Source organism: Calypte anna, chromosome 4A, assembly GCF_003957555.1.
Source record: "Calypte anna isolate BGI_N300 chromosome 4A, bCalAnn1_v1.p, whole genome shotgun sequence".
Taxonomy (NCBI): domain Eukaryota; kingdom Metazoa; phylum Chordata; class Aves; order Apodiformes; family Trochilidae; genus Calypte; species Calypte anna.
In genome coordinates, this window is record NC_044248.1 from 4,577,189 (window position 1) to 4,593,336 (window position 16,148).

General features: G+C 42.3%; 1 protein-coding gene across 5 annotated transcripts in view; it reads right to left on the bottom strand.

Moving 5' to 3' along the window:
- The window catches only part of SLC2A9 (solute carrier family 2 member 9), an 89,754-nt gene that overhangs the window by 49,180 nt on the left and 24,426 nt on the right, over positions 1-16,148 (bottom strand). For all 5 annotated transcript variants that reach the window (XM_030449685.1, XM_008496129.2, XM_030449683.1 and 2 more), the window contains 3 exons: positions 14,395-14,540; positions 9,483-9,615; positions 629-816 (listed from right to left, as the gene is read on the bottom strand). In XM_030449685.1, the coding sequence (XP_030305545.1) occupies positions 629-816; positions 9,483-9,615; positions 14,395-14,540 (467 nt within the window). The remainder of the gene's footprint in view (positions 1-628; positions 817-9,482; positions 9,616-14,394; positions 14,541-16,148) is intronic.

Genomic DNA, 16,148 nt, shown 5'->3' on the forward strand with positions numbered 1-16,148 from the left:
GAGACTCTGATATCCATTAGCCTCAGGAACTTTAATGATAAAACTTGCTATTGACTATTTTGTGTCTTTTTTTCCTCTTTTGCTCCACTTTCCAAGAAAGACATATATATCAAAGTACAGCTTATTCTTCAGTGTGAAAAAAAATAACAAAAATTGAAACATCCACTGCAGCCTCTTAAAATCACTTCCAGGAACTTTTGAGGGCTTCTATAAATATAGAACTGAATCAATCCACACAGAAACATGCACTGAAAAGAAGAAATTTACCTAATGTGAACATGGTGTGTATCAGACCAGCTCTACATGGACCAGAAAGAGAGAATCTGTGTATCAGAAGCTGGACACTCTGTGCTCACCTGTGTTACCTATTCATGAATCCCTTCAATGTTAACATAATGATGAATTCCTTCAAAGTTAACAAAATGATTAATTCCTTCAAATTTAACAAAATGTGGCTTCCTTTTTTTGGTTAAAAACCCCCCTACCAAAAGATACAGCTCTCCATCGACCTTCCCACCCACTGCTGTAACAAAAGCATGACTAAGGAGAAACAGCCAAAAAATAACAAGTCAGAGAGGTTGCTGAATAATATAGAACAAATTTTGTATTAAAAAGAAAGGACACTTACAGCATTTAGGCCACAGAGCTGGTAGCAGCCCATGGTGATGACCACGGTAGCAATCTGCCAACGCGCGGAGCGGGTTCTCAGGAGCTGAAGTATTGACACCAACTTGGTGTTTCTTTGGACCCGAGACTCTGCCAGGACTTCTTCTATTTCCTGGGACACATCAGCTTTCCCAAGGAAGGTCTGGAATGCTGCAAAGTGAGGACATTTACCTTAGGCCAAGCCCTTGGCACTGGGTTTGATGGACGTGGAAGCACATGAGATAAACAGAAGGCATAAGTGGGCTACAACTTAATTATTCTCCAAAATTATTATCATTCTGCTCTAGGTATGATTTTTGGCTCATCCCTGCAAGTGGTGTTAGAAATGACAACAAGAGTATAAATTATCTGACACCATATCAGGTTTCTCCTTGTATTATTTCATAGATAACACAGCCAGAGGTCCAGTGCAGAGTCAAAAACCTGTGTACTCTGGAAAAAAAGGTTTAATAGCAAAGCAGTTCCCAATGTTATTGGACTTGGCAACTTTTGGACTCTAACAATATAGCAGATTTCATTGCTGGAGATTGATTGGATGGAGAAGTAATGACATGCAAATAGGTATGCATGTCTGGTAAGGTGATGCAGACATTTGAAAGGAACAGCTACTACTTTTCATACTAACTCTTGTATTAGTAGCATATTGGCAAGAATTCACTTTGTCAAGCTGATTAATATTAGAAAATTCACCCAGAGTGGTTCAAGACTTTCTCTTTGTCAACTCTGGAGACACCGGAGTGAATTTACCTGAGAGATGTAAGAAAATCAACAACCTTGCCCCCCCAGAACACACCTTTTAGTATTTTATTATTGCACATCACTGACTTACTGACCTGTCCTCCCTCTTTGAACAATAAAACCTTTCCAACTCACACCTCTTCCAAGAGGTACTCCAAACAGATACCTCCTGGAGGTGGTGTATCTCCACGAAGATGCCTCCTGAAGGTGATGTATCTCCTACAATCTTTTAAAGATCCTGAATATGCTTCTGATACTCTTGTCACAACCTTACAAACATACCCCAGGGGGTGGCTTTTAAAGAGATCTAAGTGCATTTAAAATGCACCTTTGCTTGGAGTGACTGCAGAGAAACAATTACATTACTCATAGCTCTGCAACAAGGGTTTGAGACCCAGTAGGATGCTTTACACAGCAGGTCACTTGAAATTGTTCTTTTTATTCACTGAGTAAGTTATTTCTCCTAAGAGCCAAATTTATTTTTGTCTTATCCAGAGCTCTGCATAATACTGCCTATGAATAAATGACCTTAACATTTTCCAGTACACATATGCTCTTTTGGATCACAGAAAGGACTTGGATGCTCAAGCAAGCCAGAGACACTGACTAGAAATGGTCAAAATGCCCAGACTGCATTTAGGGTTTTGCAGTTACAAAATTCACCTCTACCCCAATAGTTAGAAAGACCAAGTAGTGGCACTGCAAAGCTGTGAGGGGTAGGTCACACAAATGAACTGGTGGCCTCCCTGGACCATTCCCCTCCATCCCTTTGGCAAATGCTCAGGGCTTGTGCAATCTGCCTGGCTCCCAACCTGGTGCCATGGGGAAATAACTTGAGCTCAAGGTTTTCAGAGGCATTGATCACTTCTGCATTTTAATGGGCCCTGCATGAGGCTGCTTAACAAGAAGGGTGATTTTGTTTGGTTTTTTTTTAAGGGATGAACACTGACCACACCTGGGTATTGAGTCATTTCATATTAATTTGTTCTGATGCCCAATTTCTGTCCTGGGAGGGATTAGGAGTTTTACATCCCTCAGAAGCAGAAATGAGCTAACAAATTTGGACCTCAGAACTCAGACTTTAAAATGCTGAGTTCTGTCCTTGTGCCACTGCCCACTTACTAAATGACAAGCTAAATGCTTGTTAAAATGAGCGTGATGTATTTAGGACAAGAAATGTAAAATTAGAACAATGTGTGCCTCTGGTATGTTACAGCCAATCTCTCACACCTGAATTATGTTTTTTCCCATATTCCTGGAACACTGCTAAAGAAAAATTCAGAGAAAGATGAGAACAACCAGACAGATATCACTGCACATTTCTTGAAATGATTCACTCAGATTTTTAAGCATCTGGTTTATCAGTGTAAATTAGGTCAGTGCACAATTTTCTTTATTCTCCCTGCCCTTAGAATCCTTGGCATTCCTGTAGGGCACACAAGTCAAAAATATAGGTGCATTCAAGTAAAAAGCAAGCAATCTGTCTTTTCTGCACAAGGGAACTTGCTACGTTTCTAGAGAGACCAGGATTAAAATATTGCAATTACCAAAATTACTGAGCACAAGGCAAGAAGAATACAGACACCTGCTTTCTTTTTCTTCCCTTCCTGGTATTGGGACCAGAGCTGTAAATGCTACTGGGAAACTTTGACAGATCCTTAAAATTACCCAGAAGTCAACACATGCTAAGAAAACACTGTGAATTCATAGTTTTGAGTAGCCAGTTCTCAGTCTTCTTGGAAAACCACATTTTCCTGCTACCCCACACATCATTAAGCTTCTTCCATGAACAATTTTTCAGTACAGTAAGAAATTCCAGTTTTATCCATAATTAATGTGGGAATAAATCCCACATTAGCAGGGAGATGGGGAAACTCAAAGGGCTTTCAATCTGCATTGCTGAGTTCTCTTCATTTGACATTTTCAATCCCTGCATTATTGGCACTGAGAAGTCCTCTCCCTGCTGCAGTGATTGATTTTCCTCCACTCCTGGCTGCTTCTGTCTATTAGGGAAGTCCTGTTTTCACATCATGCTTACAACCATCTAAGAAGTTGCAGTTCTGGCAAGTTTTAAAGCCTTCCCAGATTTCTTTTTAGTTCCCTTGGATCAGAAGGTCTGGAGGGCTTGGGTTTCAAAAGCTGTTCTGGTGCCTTTATAAATGGGGAAAGGAGAGGATGGTTCCAGTCAAAGGGAAAGGAGTTAGGAGACACCACCAGCTTTTATCCATCTCAGCTAAGTGAAGGTGAAACATCTGAAAAACCTTTCAAAAGCCTGAGCAAAATTGGATTGGTGCCATGTTCCAAACCAATCAAACCTTAATTAAGAGAAGATGGACACTCCAGGACTCAACTGGAATTACTAAATCTTTTTCTGGTGTATTTCCATGACTGCAAAGAAGTCAGCTCTTATGGTAAAGCCTTAATTAGCATGTAAATATTGAGAAGACATTTCAGGAAAAGCTTACAAACAAGACAGGCATAATTCAATCTTTTGGAAGTCAGCAACCATCTGAGGTGGAACCTCTACCATATGCCAGCAAGTCTTGCAGTCATGGCTGTCTCTTTCTTCCCTAAGAATAGATCATAATGTTTAGAGACATAAAGAAAGAGAATTTAAATGTCTTTCTTGTTATATCTGCTGTAATCCTTCCTTCATAAACACAAGAGTTTTACTGTATGACTGAACATGCTGGATGAACAGATTTTCTACATTACCCACAGATGTTACTGGGACATTTTATCTAAGTTATTTGACCCTTAAGACAGAACAATATTCTTGTTTTCTAGCAAGCTGGGATACCAGCTGAATTCCACTCTTGTCTCACATGCCTTGCTATTGTAGCTACATCCAAAAAGCAGATTTCCTCCTGGTAACAGAATTCTTCAAAAGAGAGACATCAACTCTCCAACTGAAAGTGTTTACAACCGATGCTGTTAGTCAGAAAATTGTTCTATTTCATCACACTATTACTACTGTTTTTATTTATATTGCCTCATTGGCACAGATCAGGGACCCACTTGGCATGCAGCTGAGACAACAAATGTCAAATTCCAGCCTAGAGCTTGGATGGTAAAGGCCCTGATGTAATTACAGCAGCAGATTTCTTCTTTTTCTTCCTGTCTCCATCCCTGTTACTCTACACTCCCATTGCCAAATAACCATCTCCTTCCAAATTCCTCCTCCTCAACCAATTAAATGCCCATTTCTCCTCTGCTGTCTGGTCAGCATTATGAAGAAGGATCCCACAGACAGTTAAATGCCAGGCATTTTTCTCCTCTGATGTACTTACCAAGAGAGGAGAACATTAGCTTGCAACTTGGGATAGTTCTTCCTTCACCCCACTACCAGACTTTGGTCTTTTAAGCAAAGCAGGTTTAGAGATTTTGCAGCTGGTCCAGTCAACAGTTCTGCCCCTCACAACAGGGCAGATTTTATCATGATGTTTCTGTCCTTAAAGGGGGCTACAAAGCAGATGGAAATTCCCTATTTGCCAGGAGTTACCTGGAAATAAAAGGGGAATGGGCACAAGTTGCTCCTGGGGAGACAAGAGGGAAATTTTTCCCCATGAGGACAGTCAGACCTTGGAATAGTCTCCCAGGGGAAGGGGTGGATTCCCCCACTTTGGGTAGCTTGAAGTTTCAGTTTGACAGGGTGCTGAGAGATCTCAGATAAACAATAATATCAGAAGGGTTGGACCAGGTGATCCCTGAGGTCCCTTCCAACCTGACATCCTGGGATTCTGTGAGCACAACACAGATGAAATCTCAGCTCCTGTTTGTCTCAGAGAGCAGGATACAGGAGGGTGACCTCCAGGAGGACCATTGCTTTCAGCAACCCACACACTGCACCATTTGCACTATTAGAAAGGGTGGAACCAGTTGGATCCCCATTAGTGGAGCTTAGGGGACAGCCCTAATCTGAGGCCAAGCTCCTTCTGTGCTCACAGAGTAACTTCTCTCCTGGTGGTGTGGTTTATGTTCACACATGATGCCCTAACTCTGCTCTAACCTCATCTCTTCTATTTTTCATCCCTCACATAACATATTTTTGGCCTTTCTCCCTCTTTCAGTCTTGTATTTCCCACTTAAAACCATCAAGCTTTTCTACACCTGTAAAAAAAACAAAAAACTAAAACAAAACCAAACAAAAAAAGATTATAATGCAGCTTGTATTCTGGTAATTACAGTCTGATTATTCCCTGAGGGCAGAAGAAAAGGAGGGGATGAAAGCAGGAGCCCAACTTTGTGGAAACTCAATGACCTACATTATCCCACTGAATTTTTATTGCTCTAAGATGATTTGGAAGATTAATGTTGTCATCTGCATTTTAGAAGCTCTGACATACGTGAACATTTTAGAGTATTTTATAAAGTCTGATACAGTCATCTGCCTTAAATACAGCAGACTTTTTACAAATAACATTTTTATAAATCTCCAACAAGCAATAATTCAAAGTGAAATGTATATTTGCATGGATAGCCTTGATCCATTTGGGAAAAGAAAAAGAATTTAGTCAGCAGACTTGTACATTTCTGATATTAATATGTAGATTTAGCCTAAGAGGCAAATAATTCAGAAGTATTACTGTACTCATAATTAAAAATGAGAACATTACATTGTCATTATATGGCTTACAAGCAGGAGGTTGTTTTTCTAATAATCCACAAACTCCTCTGGTGTCCCTGAAACTCAGGCTTTCCCTCCCCTGTTTCTGCAGACCATCCAGATGATTTTTCTGGAGTGTGGGTTTATAGTTCTTCACCCTCCTATTTTGTGAATTCCCCCTCACTTGTTTTCTTTATTCCCTTGCATTACTCCAGGTGCCTGAGGCTTGGGATTTTGTCCAGCCTGGATTCCTCCACATGCCCTGGGGTGGGAGGGAAGGCTCCAAACCCACTTGTTTGACCCATCACAGGTGTCCTTGGCCATGGTCCACAAACCAACCAACTTCTTTCCCCACCTATCCCCATGCTGAAGAGAAATCTGAAGACACTCTCACTTGCAAATCTACATTAGGAGAGGACAATATTCCAAAGAATATCCAGTTGTAAGGAAATTGCTTGTGTTCCTAACATAATAAGACACATAGATACTTTATAACCAGAACTACATATCATAGAATCATAGAATCATAGAATTGGCTGGGTTGGAAGGGACCTCAGAGATCATCGAGTCCAACCCTTTTACCACCGTTGCGGTTGCTAGACCATGGCACTGAGTGCCACATCCAGTCTCTTTTGAAATATCTCCAGACACGGAGAATCCACTACTTCCCTGGGCAGCCCATTCCAATGCCGGATCACTCTCTCTGTAAAGAAATTCTTTCTAATGTCCAACCTAAATTTCCCCTGGCACAACTTAAGACCCTGCCCTCTTGTCTTGTTGAAAGTCGTCTGGCAAAAGAGACCAACGTCCACCTGGTTACAACCTCCTTTCAGGTAGTTGTAGACAGCAATGAGGTCTCCCCTGAGCCTCCTGTTCTCCAGGCTGAACAGCCCCAGCTCTCTCAGCCTCTCCTCATAGGGTCTGTGCTCGAGTCCCTTCACCAGCCTGGTTGCCCTCCTTTGGACCTACTCCAGCACCTCGATATCCTTCCTGAGCTGAGGGGCCCAGAACTGGACACATGACTCAAGCTGTGGCCTCACCAGGGCTGAGCACAGGGGCAGAATCCCTTCCCTGGACCTGCTGGCCACACTGTTCCTGAGCCAGCCCAGGATGCCATTGGCCTTCTTGGCTACCTGGGCACACTGCTGGCTCATGTTCAGCTTCCTGGCAATCCAGACTCCCAGGTCCCTTTCTGCCACTCTGTGCCCAGCCTGGAGCTCCCCATGGGGTTGTTGTGGCCAAAGTGCAGGACCCGGCACTTGGCCGTGTTGAACCTCATCCTGTTGGGATCAGCCCAACTCTCCAGTCTGTCCAGGTCCCTCTGCAGAGCCCTCCTGCCTTCCAGCTGATCCACACTCCCCCCAGCTTAGTGTCATCTGAGAATTTGCTGATGATGGACTCAATCCCCTCATCTAAATCATCAATGAAGATATTGAACAGAACTGGGCCCAACACTGATCCCTGGGGGACACCACTAGTGACCGGCCGCCATTTTGATGCAGCCCCGTTCAGCACCACTCTCTGGGCCCGGCCCTCCAGCCAGTTCCTAACCCAGCACAGGGTGCTCCTGTCCAAGCCACGGGGGTCAGCATATGATCTATGCTGACTTACAGGTGGGTTTGATGGATTATGAACTCAAAAATGACATTTAAGAATCATCTTAACCTATTTTGCAGTTGATATCCTACAGGTTACCATGCTCATGCAGCCAATTCTGGGAGCATGGCTGCTTGACAGGCAAGGAATGGGAAGGCAATTCAGAGGGATTTCTCCACCTCAGTGTCCTGGGGTCCTTTGCAAGTCTCTGTCTAGAATCACTGGTCTCTTGCTTTTTTGGAAGGTCAGTAAATTACACTCCAAATTAGTTTCACCCTGTGCTACAATGCATCTCAGCACAAAATATTTATTTTATAATTAACCAGGTCCAAAAGCTTCTGTTGGTAAGCAGCTATTTTTAGAAGCTTTTCATATCAGCCTTTTTTTTTTTTTTCTCTGAGTGCCTAAATTTATTCTCTTTGTGGTAACTCAGGAAAGCAATAAGCTAGTTGCTAAAGCTCATTTTCTTTCAGCTACCCAAGGTGTGGGTAACTTCAGCCTCCTGATGTCTTCTAGTCCAAAATCTACCTCCAGTGCTTCCAGATTAGCTTTCAAATCTTTTTCAGAACATCCCAGGCTGCTGCTGGCTCATTACCAGCAATGGTGTGAATTTCAAGGCAGGTGGTGTTACTTTACTGCCAGTTTTTTACAGGTTTTTGCTCTCAGTGCTGAGGTTTCCAGCTACTGGAAGGATTTCCAGTAGATCCCTCTACCAAGGGTGACATTATGCAATGACATTGCAGGTCCAGACTCTTTGCCAGCAATAGCTCTGAAAAGACCTTAATAATTTTACCAGTGTAAACTTTGCACCCAAAATGGGTTGGGTTTTGAGGTTTTGTTTTTTTTTTATTGTTGGGTTTTTTTTTAATCACTGAGCTGGATCTATAAACCCTTGAGGCTTCAGCATTTAGAAAATCCTTCCTTCAGCATCAGATGGAAACAACACTGGAGTCTCTTTATGCAATTTCTACACCTGGGGTGATGATCAGAACAATAAAAGAAAAAGGAGAGTTTCTCATTTTAAAGCAGAAGAGAGTGAGTTGTATTGATCTTGTGCTAAAAGATTATTAAATTTATGTCTCAGGGGCTGATTGACACTTTGCAATCAATTTTGCAACCAACTAAGTGACTGAAAGAAAACGTTCAGGGTTGTGTTCAAACCAGGTTTTTGGGAATAGCTTTCCAAGCACAGTTATGTTCTGCAATCATTATGACTTTATGACAAGAATCCTTCCTTGTTTGTACAGTCCTATCTTTAATGTGTCCTTATAACAAGCAAAAATAAATTTTCCACATTCTGGTAGCCATAACAAGCTATATGCAAGCCCTGAAAAATAATTTCATTTAAAAAGGTATATGAGGATTTTATTAGACCTGCAGAGGTTATTGAGTTACAGATGCAGAGGGCTTAAAACTGAACAAAGCCCAGCAACAGGGTGGGTGATTTTTTTAAGCTAAACTGCGAAGACTGTAGAGAAGTTGTGAAGTCTGAATCATAGAATTGCTCAAGCTGGAAAAGACCTTCAAGATCACAGCCTTGTCAAACCCTTTTTACTCCTCAATGAACCCTACATCTAGGGACTGGCACACACCAGCAGGCTGAGCTGGTTAGATTTGAATCACTGTGCATAATGCTAGAGGTCAGGTTTCTTGGAGAATTTCACTTATAAAAAAAGAAAATAAAGCAAAAATTAAAACTGTGATATTTACACACACGCAGAGAAACAAAAAAGGGAAAGGGAAAAAAAAATTAAAATTATTGCCAAAAGAATCTCTGCTAGTGGGATATTCTGCTTCTACTCTGATATCAAAATGACTTTCCAGGCTGCAGCCCTTCAACAAACACCTCTTGTTGGAAGAAATCAGCACATCATACCTTTTTCTGCCTTGCTTGTGTTGTGTTTTTCAAGTAGGAGGTAGCGAGGGCTTTCAGGCAGGAAGGGCAGGATCACCACTTGTACCAGTGAAGGGACAATGATGGCTCCAAATAAGTAAGGCCACCGAGATTCCTGCAAACAGATGCAAACATCAGTCAGAAACACTCTCCCACAGTGACACGAGGAGGAAAAATGCCTTTAATGGGAAATACTCTTAACTTTTCATCATTTAACACATCATGTCAGTGAGCAGAGTGATGGCTTCTGCCTGAGTTTGGTAAGAAATCTGGACTCATCCCCCTGGGATGACTGTAGCCAAGGCAGACAGAATTCAAGCCATCCCCTGACTGCCAGACAGAGACAGGGAAGCCTCTGCCTTCCTTTCCTTCAACATCAAAATCTATACCTGTAAAAATCTGCAAACTCTGTATACTCAAATACACACCCTACAAGTCACCCCCACTCACAATCATGTCACTCATTAACTTCAAGAAAGAGCACAAGGCCATTTCCATGTGGTTACAGACACTTCCATGTTGCCTCTTAGTCTTAGCCTAATTGATTTAAATATATGTACAGATATTTGGCTCAGTCCCCTAAAAATACACAGAGAGATGGCCAAGGGAGGGGATTCTTCCCCTCTTCTCTACTCTCATGAAACCTGGAGTACTGTGTTCAGCTCTGGAGAAGGACACAGAGCTCCTGGAACATGTCCAGAGGAGAGGCACAAAGATGCTCAGAGGGATGGACCAGCTCTCTTATAAAGCCAGGCTGAGGGATGGGGGCTTTTCAGCCTGGAGAAGAGGAGGTGACCCCAGGTGACCTTATAGCAACCTTATAGCAACCTTCCAGTATCTGAAAGGGGCTACAAGAAAGCTGGGGGAGGGATTTTTGCACGGGTGTGTAGCAAGAGGACAAGGGGAAATGGTCTAAAACTTGAAGAGAGGAGATTTAGGTCAGACATTAGGAAGAAATTCTTCACTTTGAGGGTGGTGAGATGCTGGGACAGGTTGTCCAGGGAGGCTGTGGCTGCCCCATCCCTGGCAGTGTCCAAGTCCAGGTTGGATGGGGCTTGGAGCAACCTGGGCTGGTGGGAGGTGTCCCTGCCCATGCAGGGGGTTGGGAGTGGATGAGCTTTAAGGTCCCTTCCAACCCAAACCACTCTATGAAAACACAGTGGCTGTAGAACACTTGGTGTCACTCCCAACAGAAGAAAAAGAGAAAAATTTAAGTAATATGAGAGCAATTTGTCAAGACCTTGCAGGATTTGATTGCTCAGTTTTTAAAGTAGGATCACCAAAACTCCCTGCAACATCCAAGAGATGGGCACATCAGGAATTTTACAGGCTTTTTTAGTTTTCTCTACTTGTTTTTTTTCTTTTTTCTTTTTTTTTTTCTCTTTTTTGTTTGTTGTTGGGTTTTTTTAGTTGTTTATTCTGGGAACAGCTACAGTAACAATAGGGATTACTGAAACACTGTGATCTAGTTACACACGCCTGTGGGTGTATGACCCAGAAACCCTTGGAGTGTATCAAATGGGGTTCCTGAAGTAAATAAAATCTAATTTTTCATTAGCCTACCTATGGCAAACAGCTGTTCTAGAGAGAGCAGCAGCAGGAGCCAGCCAACCACTGGGGGACCTCTAGGGAAATAAATCAGCAAAGCCTTCTATACCATGGGAAACCTCCAAGCAGAGGTTGAGGAAAAGATGGCAACAGGGAAGTTCTCTAGTTTTCTCTGTCCTGAGCACATATATACACTGTGAAACATATTTTCCTCCCCTTTCTTATATTCATACACAGCTGGAAGAGATACTGAGCCTCAAGTTATTAAAAAAAAAAAAAGAGAATGAATGCAACAACATCAGATGTGTTCATAAACTAAATCCTCATCACTTAAAGAAAGATTAAAGCCCATCTCTATTAAACAAGCTGAAAAAAAGACAGCCTGGTGGTCTACAATATTTAAAAGCTGTTTCCATCCTAAGGAAACCTTGAGAGTGGTGGGACATTGGATTACCTGCAGGAAGAACTGGATGAGCTACTTTAAGACAGATACCTAAGGATAACCTGAATATGCCAGAATCAGGCCACAAAATGTTCCTGCCACCCCCCCACCAAGGCCCAAATTGTAAATTTGTGCTTTCAAAACTGAAGTTGAGAATCTTGGATCTTGCTTTAAAGAGAGCAATCTATCAGAAACATGGGCTGGGTGATTTAAACATGCAGGATGGCAGGAACAGAGGGAATGGAAACATCTGAAGGGCAGCCTGGGATGCACTGAGATGGCTGAATAATCTTAAATATTTTTTTTTTATTCAGTCAGATATATGGGATGTTGAACACCCTGTACAACCACAGATGTGCCTAGTGATGAATTTTACAGAGGCAGAATTATTCCATGGATTGGTCAATATTACAGAATGGCTGGAGTGTAATGTAAATGAGCTCAGGCTTCTGAGGAAAGCAAGAGTTTGCTTTACAGGTGAAACCAGTAAGACACTATGAATGCACAGCTGTCTCCTCTCTACTCTGATGAAACCTGGAGTACTAGGTCCAGTTCTGGAGCCCCCAACACAAAAGGACCTGGAGCTATCAGAGAGTCCAGAGGAGGCCACAGAGATGCTGGAGATGGACTTGGCATGAAGTGATAGGACAAGGGGGAGTGGTTTTAAGCTGGAAGAAAGGAGATTTAGGTCAGACATTAGGAAGAAATTCTTTCCTGTGAGGGTGGTGAGATGCTGGGACAGGTTGTCCAGGGAGGTTGTGGCTGCCCTATCCCTGGCAGTGTCCAAGTCTAGGTTGGATGGGGCTTGGAGCAACCTGGGCTGGTGGGAGGTGTCCCTGCCCATGCAGGGGGTTGGGACTGGATGAGCTTTAAGGTCCCTTCCAACCCAACCCATTCTATGAGAACACAGTGTCTGTAGAACACTTGGTGTCACCCAGACATTTCCAATAGAAGAAAAAGAGAAAAAATTAAGTACTAGGAGAGCAATTTGTCAAGAAGCTTTTACATCCTTAGTGAGCTGAAGTCGTGATATCAGTCAGAGAGAAGGCTATAAGTAGAAAAGAGCCTGCAAAATCTTGGACCTGCTTTTGAACGTGAAGAAAGCAACAGAAAACTGAGCAAGATCTTTGGTGGGGAGGGGAGAGGGGAGAATGCTGCCAGGAGGTAAGAAGTGAGGAGGAGGACACCGTGTTTGCTGCCTCCCAACTTCAACAGAAGTGACCTCCTCACATGTAGCCCCTGCAGAAATCCTCCCTGGCTGTGCTGTTCCAATGGGAACACTGATTCCAATGGGAAGCACATAAAGCTGGGAAAAAAAATCCCTGGCTTGATTGAAACCAAGAAATTTTGATAAAGCCTTGAAAGAAGGGTAAGGCTGCATGAGAGAATCATATTTCAAACAGCCTGAGGTTCTCCTCAGTGCTAAATTTATTAATGTGTTAAAAGGGAAATACACCCACATCCTCAACTGGAAAATCCAATTTGGCTCTAATAATTTCCCTGGAAATATGCTAATTCACACAGCCAAAACTTTCCTCCTTTTCCATGCTGATGTTGCTCAACTTCAAAAGAACTAAATCTACAGATAAAGTGTATTTCTGCTTACACAAATCAATGGCTGTCTTTAATGGTGTAACATTAATTAACTGCATAATAATGCAGGTTGTAGAAGCAGCATCACAACCTGCAAATTGGGAGTGGAAGGGAGGGGAGAGGAGAAATAAAACCAGCAAGAGTGGACTAAAGCCAAGGAATAAGTATTTCCTATTCAAAATATCCCAAAGAACTAACAGGGAAATAATAACTTTCAAACTTAAAGTTTATGCATATTTCAAAAATAAATTAAATTGAAACAAAACCTATTACTTATGAGCTGACATTACTCTAAGCAGTCAAATCAGCCTCTTGATATTTAATACATTTTTTTAAATAACAGATTAGCTTTGAGAGCAAGAAAAGTGATTTCTGTAGAAGCCACATGACAGGCAGTAAAAAGCCATTTTAAGGTTTTTTCCTAAAATCTGTTGCTTTAGCAAGGGGAAGCAATCTGCCCTCCAGTAAAGGGTAATTTGAATCAAAACACTTGCCCTCAGGAGAGCCTGAGGAGAAAGGGACAGAATAGGGGAGGTCATCAGGCAAAAATAAAAGTGTCAGGGAGGATGGTTTCCTGTATTTCCATGGGAGGTGAATTAGGATGGAGGAGGAAAAGCTTTTCAGTTGTTCAGTGCCATTTCTGGCTGTCAGAAAGGATTCTTAACCCAGGTTTCCCTGCATGAAGACTGCTGCAGACATTTCCTCCACACCACTTTAAATATTTATTTCTGGATGAAAAGTTTCCAAGAGCCAACCTGAATAAACCTCCACTTCATTTAGTCAGAGGAATGATGACATCCAGTGGCCACCCAGATAAAGTCAGCCTACAAAAGCAAGATAACCTCTTGTAGCAGAGCAGATAAAGGTATTTTCTTGCTCTATTCCTCCATTTCCTAAAATTATGAGTACATTACAAGGAAAACTGTAGTCATTAAGCAAGGATCTGCTTATTCAGGTCCTCATATGAACTCTGACCAAGCCTTTTCCCATTCTATTTCACACTGCAAAATTATCAGTGAAAACCAGAAAAACTCCTAAGGACTTCCATGGGATTCCCAGAAACTGGAAAGCAGCAAAAAGAAATGTAGATCAAGAAAGGGAATGCAAAAACCTGCATGTGCAAACACACAAACCACTCAAGCTGCCAGAACACATCCATCCACCTGTCTCAGCCCCATGGATGTGCTTTTAAAAGACATGGAAAAAACCACTTTTCAAAATGCTTCAAAACAACAACAATCTGAGTCAAAATGTGAAGATCTAACACTTGAAAACTGCTTATTTCAAATAAAACATCTGATAAATACTCACTTGCCCAAATATTTGTGGCAGCCCCAAAACCTGCCCAGTGAAAACACCAATGCAGATGAAAATTGCTGTGACTTGGCCCAAGGAACCCCGGATTTCCTTAGGAGAGATTTCACTCAAATACATGGGAAGGGCACTCAGAGAAATGCCTGTGAAGGAAAAAAATCCATATATTAAGTAAAAATACCTTTTCATTATATCAGGTATGCAACAAACTTCTATTGAAAGGAGTCTGAGTGCTGATCTCCTCACAAAACCAGCACAAAACCATGCAAAGAACAGAATTATATCTTACCACAGATAATATAAATGACCTTCCCTGCATATTTAATTACTCTTGTACCATTTAATAACCATGGGGTTGAGTATCTGTTACAGATCTACAGAGATGTGCACAGGCTGCTGTTTGATGAGGAGAACCAAAAGTTACTCAGAGATGAGAATCACAAGAAAAACAGGTTTTATGCTTTAAATTTGCTCTTCCCAAAGCAAGAAAAATCTCATTAGCACTGGTGCAGGCAAGGGAAAAAAAACCAAATCCAATGGGTCAGACAGAGAAAGCAGACACTGCCAGATTAAGTGCTTTTTAATGAGAAGAGTATGAGCAGGTTTTCTCTCTCAATACAGCTCATAGCTGCAATGAACTCTTAATAGCAGGCATAAAAAAAGAAAGGGTCAAAGCCACAAAAAACCAAAGGCATGACTCTGGTTCATAGAATCATAGAATCATAGAATCCTTGGGGTTGGAAGGGACCTTGAAAGATCATCTAGTCCAACCCCCCCTGCCAGAGCAGGGCCACCTAGAGCACTTCGCATAGGAACGTGTCCAGGCGGGTTTTGAATGTCTCCAGTGAAGGAGACTCCACGACCCCCCTGGGCAGCCTGTTCCAGGGCTCTGTCACCCTTACAGGAAAAAAATGCCCTTGAATATTCAACTTGAACCTCCTGTGCTCCAATTTACACCCATTACCCCTTGTCCTATCACTGGTCACCACTGAGAAGAGCCTAACTCCATCTCCCTGACACTCACCCCTTACATATTTGACAACATTGATGAGGTCACCCCTCAGTCTCCTTTTCTCCAAACTAAAGAGACCCAGCTCCCTCAGCCTTTCCTCATAAGGGAGATGTTCCACTCCCTTAATCATCTTAGTAGCTCTGCGCTGGACTCTTTCAAGCACTTCCCTGTCCTTCTTGAACTGAGGGGCCTGTTCACCCAGGACAATATTTACACAGCTCCAGAAGTTTGGTAGTTTCGTGGTCATCTGAGACAAAAATTAGCAGTCAGCTCCAAAATTACCCATGAACTTCACATTGGAAGTAAGAGCCACATCCCCTTCTAAAAAACCATAATTTGTTCTTACAAACAACATCACCAAAGCTTGTCAGAAAGGGGGCTGGGTAGGAAAAGCCTTTCCCATTGCTCAGAGTCACATAATTACACTGAGAGCATAAAACCATCTCAATTCATCAGGTCTGTCTCCCCATTTGGTAAATATTTCTCACCATCTAGTGATCCCTGAAGTTCTGGAGACCCTCACAGCAGAGGTTCTGCCAGAATATTCTGGTGCAGCAATGCCCCCACCTTTGGTTTTGAAGCCAGGAAGACCACGTTGCTAGGAGCAAATGATGATGTACCAAACCTTCCACTTAACCTTTCTAGTAGTAACATGGCATCCAACAACTTCCAAATACAAAGCAGCAAGCAGATTTAATAATTAAGCTAAACCTTTCCAGCCAGAGGATTTTTGTGGCAG